This window comes from Micromesistius poutassou (assembly GCF_964030765.1).
Source record: "Micromesistius poutassou genome assembly, chromosome: 18".
Taxonomy (NCBI): Eukaryota; Metazoa; Chordata; class Actinopteri; order Gadiformes; family Gadidae; genus Micromesistius; species Micromesistius poutassou.
Genome location: NC_140288.1, coordinates 852,578 through 864,388, shown reverse-complemented (window position 1 = coordinate 864,388; position 11,811 = coordinate 852,578). Strand labels below are relative to the sequence as shown.

Below are 11,811 nucleotides of genomic sequence, written 5' to 3'. Positions count from 1 at the left end.
AGAGAGGAGGGGGATATATTTATTGGACAGGAAACAGTCCAGGCAAATTTAAAATGGTGGCTTTTACAGACGGATTATTCTGAATAGGAGTGAAAAGGAAAGGGCAGGAGGGAGACAGAGAGAGAGAGAGGAGAGAGAGAGAGAGAGGAGATTGGAGAAGAGGGGGGTGAGAGAGGCAGGGAGGGGGGTACAGGAAGAGAGGAGGGGGGAGAGGGGGAGACAGCGAGAGGAGCAGAGAGGGGGACCCCACAGATAGGAAGAGGGAGACAGAGAGGAGAAAGGGGCAGAGGAGTGACAGGATGTTATTGGAAATGCACAAATAAATCCAGACTGCTATCTGTCAACCATGAACACGCCGACTAACGTCTTCTGTGTGTGTGTGCGTGTGTGTGTGTGTGTGTGCGTGTGTTCCTACAGATGGCTAACCTGGGTACCTCCCTGTGTTGTGTGGTTCTGGCGGCGGTGGTGGTGGCTTATGCTCAGAGACGCAGCCAACTGGGTGAGTTCCCCTCCGTCGTATTACCCTCTATTGTCTGTGATTATGAACCAAAGACACACACTTTATGTTATAAAGACACACACTTTATGTTTGTTTGAACGTCATCCGAGATCCCCCTCCTTCCTGCTCCAATAACCGGGCTGGTGATCAATATCGTCAATCACTAATCACTAATCACTAATCACTCATTAATCAGTTGGGCCGTCGTTCTCCCTCTGGAGGCTCTGTCTGAGGTCAGAGGTCACTGGAGTAGAGGAGATACGGTAGACATTAGGAGAGATACAGTATAGGTACAGGAGAGAGTCGATGTACAGTAGAGACACAGAGATACAGTATAGGTACAGGAGAGAGTCGATGTACAGTAGAGACACAGAGATACAGTATAGATACATGAGAGACGATTTACAGTAGAGACAGAGATATTGTATAGATACATGAGAGACGATTTACAGTAGAGACAGAGCAGAGATACAGTATAAATACATGATAGACGATTTACAGTAGAGACAGAGCAGAGATACAGTATAAATACATGAGTCGATTTACAGTAGAGACACAGAGATACAGTATAGATACATGAGAGTCGATTTACAGTAGAGACAGAGCAGAGATACAGTATAAATACATGAGTCGATTTACAGTAGAGACACAGAGATACAGTATAGGTACATGAGAGAGTAGATGTACAGTAGACACAGTAGATACAGTAGATTGCATTACAGTAAGTTATAGAGGAGATACAATAGAGAGTAGAGATACAGTAGATACACAGTAGAGATACAGTATATGTAAAATAGAGATATAATAGAGACACATACATACTGTAGAGACACCGTAGAGACAAGTACAGATACACAAGAAAGTAGAGATACAGTAGAGACGCAGTAAAGAATGCTGTAGATACTAGAGATACAGGTAAGATACAGTGTAGATGGAGATACAGTGGAGATACATTAGAGATACAGTGAACACAGCCAGAGAGGGAATGTATTATGTCGTTATGATATATTAAATATAATCTATGTTCTATATTTTTAGTGTGGTTGATACTGCAGGCACATCTACTGTTCTTCAGAAGTTCTTTGTGCAGTTAACTGCTCCTGCATACTGTCAGCTACAGAAACCATTCAACTATCAAAAGGTCCATCTCTTTAACGACATGGTGGCTATCTCTCTGCCTTTTTCTCTTTCAACTATAATGCTTTCTCGCCTTTTTTTTTTTTACAATGTAAGTCAATGGGCGGACACTTCGCTGACACTTCAACTACTTCAGACGTCGTAACTTGGTCAATTTTCAACGTTATTCTTCGTTCAACCATTTAACAAATCAACACACTTGTATCTTCAATAATCTGAAAAAAAACGAATTTCGATTACCTTTATACTTTTTTCAGAATCACAGTTTAAGTTCCATGTCCGCCTCGTCTTCAGTCGGTCTCACTGGTCCACGCTGAGGTTAGACAGCGGAGGACGTGCCGGCAGGGTTGCCAGATTGGGCGGTTTACCTGTCTGCGACATTTTAGCAAGCACACTCTCGCAGTTTGTTAGGACGAAGTACATTCCAGTTTAAGATGTGCTCAATAATGCACATCAAGATAAACTGTGTTTTTATGTGTGTGTGTGTGTGTGTGTGTGTGTGTGTGTGGGGGGGGTGGGGGTGTTTGGGGTGATGTTATGTTATTTATGGTCCATATCCTGATTGAGAACTATACTTATCTTTCATCCCTCACTGCCCTCATCCTCCTGAATAAATCTCCTCTTCCACCTCTCTCTCCCTCTTAATTCAGTCGTATTCAAGGCTTTGTTTGCATGCTGCAGGCGCACAGAATCATGTAACAAGTCCTGGTGACAGTGTTGTCATGTTGATGCTGTTTTTGTCAATTGTGATTGTGTTGCTGTCCTGGTGGTGGTGGTTTTGTCATGGTAATGTTATTGTCATGGTGATTATGTTGTTACGGTGATGAAGTTATCATGGTGATGGTCCTTTGATGGTGATGCTGTTGTTACGGTGATGCTGTTTTCATGGTGATGCTGTTGTCATGGTGATGGAGTTATCATGGTGATGGTCCTTTGATGGTGATGCTGTTGTTACGGTGATGCTGTTTTCATGGTGATGGTGTTGTCATGGTGATGGTGTTGTCATGGTGATGGTGTTGCTATGGTGATGGTGTTGTCATGGTGATGGTGTTGTCATGGTGATGGTGTTGTCATGGTGATGGTGTTGATGGTGTTGCCATGGTCATTCAGATCAAATTTATTTATCTTAAAGTTTTGTTGTGTCCTAGTTGTATGTGCTTGTACCCCTGTAGTAATACATGGAGTTGTGTGTGTGTGTGTGTGTGTGTGTGTGTGTGTGTGTGTGTGTGTGTGTGTGTGTGTGTGTGTGTTACTACTGTAGTAAGAACTGTGTAGTTGTTTTTTGTGTCTGTGTGTGTGTGTGTGTGTGTGTGTGTGTGTGTGTGTGTGTGTGTATTCCCGTCGTAATGCATGCTGTGAGTTTGTGTGTTTTGAGTTTGCTAGACATGTGGTAAAACAAATCAGCTTCAACACAACGCTGTCTGCGTGGCTGTTATTGGGACGGTGACGCTGTGGTTGCCATGGTAACACTGTCTGTTCCTTCAACACAGGGTGACGTGTGATGTGTGCAAAACGTGTGAAGAACACACGCCTTCTCAGTGACCATCCCTCATGTTTCTATTATTAACGTGTGTTTGCATTGATGCACCGACAGACATACGACAGAACGTCAACTTGAGGGCAACATACCATATCCAGTCTGAGGAGGTTAGGGGGAGTGTGTGTGTGTGTGTCTGTGTGTGTCTGTGTGTGTGTCTGTGTGTGGCGTGTGTGTGTGTGTGTGTGTCTGTGTGTGTGTCTGTCTGTCTGTCTGTCTGTCTGTCTGTGTGGTGTGTGTGTGTGTGTGTGTGTGTGTGTGTGTGTGTGTGTGTGTGTGTGTGTGTGTGTGTGTGTGTGTGTGTGTGTGTGCCGTGTGTGTGTGTGTGTGTGTGTGTGTGTGTGTGTGTGTGTGTGTGTGTGTTACTCTGCCCGCTGGTAGAATCACAAACTGATCTTAGTCCACTTAGGGCTATCGGACTATCAACCGTTATGTCAACGAAAGTCTTAATCCTGTACATGCACCAACACACTGTAGCTACACACAGCTACACACTGTAGCTACAGGCAGCTACACACTGTAGCTACACACAGCTACACACTGTAGCTACACACTGTAGCTACAGGCAGCTACACACTGTAGCTACACACAGCTACACACTGTAGCTACAGGCAGCTACACACTGTAGCTACACACAGCTACACACTGTAGCTACACACTGTAGCTACACACAGCTACACACACTGTAGCTACAGGCAGCTACACACACTGTAGCTACACACAGCTACACACTGTAGCTACAGGCAGCTACACACACTGTAGCTACAGGCAGCTACACACACTGTAGCTACACACAGCTACACACTGTAGCTACAGGCAGCTAAGCACACTGTAGCTACACACAGCTACACACTGTAGCTACATGAATATATGCTTGGTCTGCTTAAACCTGCTGGCGAGGCTAACTGAGCGAGTGTTAGAGTAATACGGTATCGATGCTCAGAGTGATGCGTTTCATTCTGGAACTGCCTCTCCTGACAGAGAGACATGCTGCTGCTGATGGATGGAGCCGGACCTGCTTAGCACAGCTGGAATATCACACATGCACACTCTTTTCTCTCTCTCGCTCTCGCTCTCTCTCTCTCTTTCTCTCTCTCTCTCTCTCTCCCTCTGTCTCTCTCTGGTAGTGCCGTGCTGGTATGTGGTTGAGTTGGTTGATGAATGAGTGTGTCGCCGTGTTAAAAGACAATAATGTTTTACTGCGAGCACTCCTCTGATTGGCTGGACTACCAGCTGGTTTATAGTCGACTAGAGAGATGGACATGTCTAGAATAACCCAGAGGTCTGACTCCTACCTGGTGTGAGATAACAAGAGAACATTAGTCATCTTCATCTTCAATGAAACCCACACCCCCTCTCTCTCTCTATCTCTCTCTCTTTCTCTCTCTCTCTCTCTCTCTCTCTCTCTCGCTCTCTCTCTCTCTCTCTCGCTCGCTCTCTCTCTCGCGCGTGCTCTCTCGCTCTCTCTCTCTCCGTAGTCTCCGTGCTCCGTCCTTCTCCTCCTCTCCTCTCCTTTCCTCCTCTCCTCATTTCTGTCTCCTCTCTCCTCTTCTCCTTTCATCTTATCTCCCTCCTCTCTCCTCTCTCTTCCTCCCCCTGCTCTCCTCTCCTCTCTCCTCTCTCCTCCTGTCCTGTCGTCCTCCCCCTCCTCTCTCCTCTCTCCTCTCTCCTCCGGTCCGGTCGTCCTCCCCCTCCTCTCCTTACCTCCTCTCCTTACCTTTCCAAGGTCATGTTATATCTGCAGTCTCTATAATGATGTGGTGATTTAGTCTGCTTTCATCCAGGAGACTCAGAATATTGTCATATATTACACACCATTAATTAAGATGGCCCCTTTCCCCTCTAGCTCACACACACTCCCACATAAACACACACACACACACACACACACACACACACACACACACCACACACCCACACCTCTGATCTGCCTCACTTGTTTTATCTATTTCCATTAATGATCCTCTCAGAAAGACAGACAGTAGCAGACAGATAGACAGGCCGATACGTAGACGGACAGGTAGACAGACAGACAGACAGACAGACAGACAGACAGACAGACAGACCGTTAGACAGGGGGTTATACTGAGTGTATGTGGTAAGGTACTGTACTTTTTTCTATGCAGTCTATTAACAAACACACACACACACACACACTTGTAAATGTACACACACACACACTTGTAAATGTATTGAATGAAATTTTATCCACCTGTAATGAAATTAGTAAACCATGCTGCACATGTTATGGTAATGAGTACAAAGTGGCATGATTATTCATGAGCAGTCGGAGCAGCTCTGTAGCAGCGTTTTATCAACACAAGGTTACATCGTTTCTGTGGCTAGGTGTCAGCTGTTGTTTCTAATCATTACATCCACCAGGGGGTCTGTGTAGGTATGTGTGCAAGGCAGTGACACGCCATCAAATGTAATACACCCGTTGGTCCGCTTTAGCTTCCAAATGAGTTGCCCACGTTCGTATTAACCTGGATCCAACGGTTAAATACCCGGATTACAGCGCTACTAGCCTGAGTCAACATCACGTGAACTGTCAACCTTCTGTCTGCAAACACTGAACAGAACGGCTGACTTTCCTATTAATCTCAGTGGCAAATTTCAAAAAGTGTGTTTGAGCAAGAAATGTGCGTTTTATTTTCATAGACATCGTTCGGTCATCGATGTTGATTTTGCTCGTTATTACAAATGCTCGTTCAGGTCTCGCCATAAAATAGGTTTCTATTCTTGCTATGGTGGACGTTATGGACGATGCAATCACTGCAATCACAAAGCGTGCTTGTTGTTTGCTTCATTGTCTTTGCGTTGTGTAATTATCTGTTATGTTAAGTGTTATTTTATGTTCCTGTTTGATGTTTATTGGGGGGGGGGGGCGGATAGGATTGGATGTAAATCAGACAAAATAACCTTGAAGGATTTTAGTCAGTATGTTTACCAAAAATGATTTATCTTGAATGTAAGTAGGGTTTTTGAAGATTTTGTAAGGACTACTTAAACTTTCAACATGGTGGTCGTAGCTCTACAGGAAGTGATGTAATTAGCAGTTGACCTCTGGGTCAAAAATATTTGGGAAGTAGCTATATATGGGTCGTGTTTTGTATGAAAATAGTTCTCACTGACATACAAGATTATCCATTTGGTGGCTTAAGCCTTTCAGTGAAGTGATGCAAATCCTGACAAGAACTAAAAACAACACCATTCAACAGAATGATCTGGGAGTCCGCTAGAGACCCTTCTGAATATCAGAAATGACATTAAGGGCAATTTTGGGATTTCTGATTCTAGCTCTACAGGAAGTGATCCATTTGAGTACGTAGACAAACAGGAAGTAGAGCATAAATAGATGAGCCAGGGTTCAAGGACACTTGGGAGTGAGCTAGAGACTCTGGGTCTGTTTTATGTGAGAGAGGTCTTAAAGGACATGTACGATTATACATGTTGATGCTCTGGTCCCACAGGAAGTGATGCAATTTGTAGTTGGACACGATTTGGTCAAGTTCACTTTGAAGTAAGCTTGAGACCAAGGGTCTCTTTTATGTTAAAGAGGGTCTCAAGAACATATACCCTTATCAATGTAGGGGTTCAAGCCTTAAAGCAAATGAGATTCTCACCCAGCAGTATGCTTCTGAGATTCAACACGCATATCTGAGAATCAGAGTTCGATCAACTACTAATTGCATCACTTTCTGTTGCCCTAGAGCTTCCAAACAGAGCATTTTATTAGATATAAATGCAATTATTCATATAAAAGAGACCAGGCATCTCTATCTTACTCCCAAGTCATTCTAGGCTGCCTTCTATGCTGTGTTTCTCTGTGTCTCCTGATGACCTCCTCCTGTCAGCCACCAAATGGATATTTTTGTATGTCCTTGTAATGCCCCCTTTCATACAAAAACAGGCCCATGTCTCTAGTGAGCTAGAGACATGGGCCTAGACAAGCGTCCTGGACTCCTCGGTCACCTGCTATTTGCATTCCTCCCTGTAGGGCCTTGACCCCCATGTTCATTTATTTTAGCAGACTTTTTAAGGTATTTGTAAATCTTAGATGCATACAGTCAAGTGCAATTATTTTTGGTGATATTTCACTAAAATCCTTTAAGGTTATTATGCTTGACTTACATAAACCCACATTTCCCCATTGGGGCGCCTGTTTACCTTATCTTCCTGATGAAACTATTCCTGCCATCCCAAAGGCTCTAGTTCGGTCCAAGATGGTAAATATGCTGTGTGGGGACAGAGAGCTCAGTTCTGTCTGATTATGCACGGAATTCACATCCAATCATGACAAACTTGCATTGGCAAGTTAGAGTGATTTGACTGATTACAAATTGAAGATACAAGTGAACGTACCATTGACGCTGGACCATTCAATCAAGCAGAACAGCAAACGTGCGCTTCCAGGTGTCGACAGAGGGAATTAAGTTCAACAGCTCGAATGTGATGATATGACAGCTGCTGTTGAAACTGTTTGCATTTGACTTTTGTGCGTCATCTTAAATATTGACATGAGGAAGATACAGGAGTCAATCTCCCACCCACACAAAATACAAGCAATGCTGTGGTATCATTTAGCACCACCATCATTTAGCACCAGCATCAGTTAGCACCACCGTCCTCCTAATGGAATGCCCCACTGAGACACATGCACAATTTCCCAACGACTGGGCGATCATATATTCTAGTCATATAGTCCAAAATCATAGGAGGCCAGCTCTCCTACTGGAGGGCTGCGATGGCACTGTGGGAAGTCTGCCGGACATCCAGAGAAGAGGAGAAAACGTGCCTTCCTATGGGCACAACGTCATCAAACTGTTACCAACATAAAACAATGAATGGCCCAGATTACTACACAACACAAAGACAATGATCTGAACCCAACGTAAGCTACATGGTGTCAGCCACGTCCGTGTCCATAGCAACCACCATCACTGGCATAAGATAATTGTGATATTAATATTTTTGGTTGTACCCATCTTGGATGCATTCATATTTATAACATGACACTGAACACAATGCATTTAAATTAGAGCCAATCAGACAATTAAGGAAAATAAACTGAGCAAGCAATGAATTTGCAAACATTTAAGATTTGTGCAAAAAAAAAGTACGCTAATACGTTCTGGTCATCTAATGCCCAGAACGTAATAACTAGAACATAATGACCAGAACGTATCCCAGCCGGTCTTCATCTTCACACAACACTGGTCTTTCTGTTAGAGCGAGCCTGGAGAGCAGACAGGAGTATGAATCTCAGGCGTTATGAAGTTGTTTCACCGTAGTCAATTGATATATATTCTACTCCATGGACTTAATATATATACATTTATAAAACCGGTGGCTTAAATCAAGCGATCTGATTGGTTCCCAACTGTTGTATAATGAGCGTATACACACAGCTATGACGCCCGTTCAGTTTACAGAGTTCAGTATCACTCTGTGCCTTTAACTGTTGTTTATTTATATATAAAAGCAATAGCGTAGTTCACTGAAGCCTAAAAACATGTTGATTGCTGGAGAGGGTGGAAATGTTGTAAAGCAATAGGCACACGGTCAGTGAACTCGATAGTAGGCTAAATTGCCGGTGAACCGAGCTACCGTCTCTAGCCTTCTCTCTGAAGGACGCTACAGTGTGTTGCATAGCAACCGCCGTACACTTTGCAGGCAGCCAGGAGGAACTACTTTTTTGTATTCGTTAAAAAAAAAATGCTTTTCAGACTTTCTCGCTTTTTCAAAATTGAGGGTGTCTATGACTTTCATTTCGCCGTACCTACGTAACCATAACCGGAGGGTCGGGGACAACGGCCCTTAACTGTGGTATAACGAGAACATACCACAGCCTGCCGTGATCTAGTGCTTAAATATATACTATCTCAATAAGTCCATCAACGTGTCATGGTAATCTTGGCCATCTGAATTCAGCATGCATCTATATTCAACGGGCCACTTCAGAGAGAGAATAAGAGAATATGAAACAGAAGAAAAGTAATAAATAATTCAGTTTTTCCTGATGTAACCAATCTCAGAGATGGCTGTCCTCGTTAGCTCCTCAGACCCTAAAGCATCAGAGGACAGACTCCAGGTGGAGAGAAACCCGAGTTCTCCTTGCAGGGGGCTGCAGCGTGACACGACCCGTAGACCCAGCTGGGCACTGTGGTACTAGGTGTGTGTGCGTGTGCGTGTGCGTGTGTGTGTGTGCGTGTGTGTGTGTGTGTGTGTGGGTCAGTCGACGTGTCCCTCCTCTCCTCCTTCCGTCCTCCTCTCTCCCCTCCTCTGCTCCCCATCTCCTCTTTCATCTCTCTCCCGTCCCCCCTCTCTCTCTCTCTCCCTGCCTCTCTCTCTCATCTCCTCCACCCTCTCTTCCTCCTCCCTCCTCCTCTCCCCACGTCGTCGGCCATGTGTACAGGGTGCTGGGCGTGAGAGCCAACAACACGCCCAGCGGTCTGTCTTCCACGCTAGCAGCTAGCTAATGCTAATGATACTTAATGCAGATGAGGCCACCACCATTGGTCCCAATTATCTGGAGAGGGAAGAGATCAAAGAAGCATTCTCTTTTGTCACACACAAGCACGCATGCACACACGCACAAACACGCACACACACACACACACACACACACATATACACACAGGAACGTAGTCAGACAGGCAGGCAGACAGAAAGACAGACAGGCCGACAGACAGAGAGATAGTCAGACAGACAAACACAAGATTGGTGTTAGCTTGGCGTGGTATCTTCTGGTATTAAAAATAGATGTGTCCGTTTGAAGGCATGAAATAAACGTGAACCATACAGCTAACATCTGGATCAGGTCTGGCAGAATACCCAGACATCAGCGAGGCCCGGGGGGGGGGAGCGGGAGAGCCAGGTGTCGCTTAGCTCCTAGCTCCGAGACAAAACAAGAGAAGGACCCGGTATAGAAACCAGGCTCACACTAACGCTAACCCCCGCTATGTTGAACCTAAAACATGCTCACGCTAATATTAACCCGCTATGTTTAATCAAAACCATGCTAACAACTAATGCTAAGCCGCCTGTCATAAATATAAACCACGCTAAAGCTAATGCTAACGCTAACTAGCTTAGTGTTTAACTTAAACCAGGCTAACTCTAACGCCAACCCCCTGCAGCTAACATAAACCATGCTAACATTAGCGCCATCATCCCCGTGTTTAACCTAAACCAGGGTAACGCTAAAGCTACCCCCCCCCCAATGTTCAACATAAACCATGCTAACACTGAACCATTAAAAATAGTAATGGTTATAGAACTTGGGTTTCTCTCTACATGTTCATAAACCATGCTAACGCTGAAGCTAACCCCCTCTATTGAACCAGTTCATAAACCATGCTAACGCTGAAGCTAACCCCCTCTATTGAACCAGTTCATAAACCATGCTAACGCTGAAGCTAACCCCCTCTATTGAACCAGTTCATAAACCATGCTAACGCTAACCCCCCCCCCAGTGTTTAACCTAAACCACGCTAACACTGAGCCCGCTGTGCCCGTCTCTCAGTGGCCAGGAACCAGTACGAGAGGATGGGCAGCGACGTCACCATGCAGTGCGGTTTCCTCGACGACGAGGCGTCGGTGTCGTGGAAGGTGAACGGCACGGACGTGCGCGCGCGGCACCGCGTGGACGGGCCGCGGCTGGTCCTCACCCACGTGGACCTCGGACACAACGGCCTCTACAGCTGCTTCCAGAACCCCCGAGGGGAACGCCGGGACACCATCATCCTCCGCATCGGCAGTAAGGACGCTACGCTACGCTACGAGCTACAGGACGCATGCTACCTGATACATGATGAACACTACATGATACCTGATACATGATGAACACTACATGATACATGATACATGATGAACACTACATGATACCTGATACCTGATACATGATGAACACTACATGATACCTGATACATGATAAACACTACATGATACCTGATACATGATGAACACTACATGATACATGATGAACACTACATGATACCTGATACATGATGAACACTACATGATACATGATGAACACTACATGATACCTGATACATGATGAACACTACATGATACATGATGAACACTACATGATACCTGATACATGATGAACACTACATGATACCTGATACATGATGAACACTACATGATACCTGATACATGATGAACACTACATGATACCTGATACATGATGAACACTACATGATACCTGATACATGATGAACACTACATGATACCTGATACATGATGAACACTACATGATACATGATAAACACTACATGATACCTGATAAACACTACATGATACCTGATACATGATGAACACTACATGATACATGATACATGATGAACACTACATGACATATGATACCTGATACATGATAAATGCTACATGATACCTGATACATGATGAACACTACATGATACATGATACCTGATACATGATACATGATAAACACTGCATGACTTATGATACATGATGAATACTACATGACACATGATACCTGATACATGATAAACACTACATGATACCTGATACATGATGAACACTACATGATACCTGATGAGTAAGGATGCTACATGCTACATGCTACACCACCCGCTACATGCTAGTAGTCACAACAATCAAACTACCT

At 44.5% G+C, this 11,811-nt stretch overlaps 1 protein-coding gene across 1 annotated transcript in view; it reads left to right on the top strand.

The window, feature by feature from the left end:
* Nucleotides 1–417: 417 nt before the first annotated feature.
* cntfr (ciliary neurotrophic factor receptor) overlaps nt 418–11,811 on the top strand; it is a gene marked incomplete at both ends in the record, with an annotated part of 21,912 nt that continues 10,518 nt past the window's right edge. The window contains 2 exons of the mRNA XM_084483228.1: nt 418–499; nt 10,702–10,935. Coding sequence (XP_084339354.1) covers nt 418–499; nt 10,702–10,935 — 316 coding nt within the window. The remainder of the gene's footprint in view (nt 500–10,701; nt 10,936–11,811) is intronic.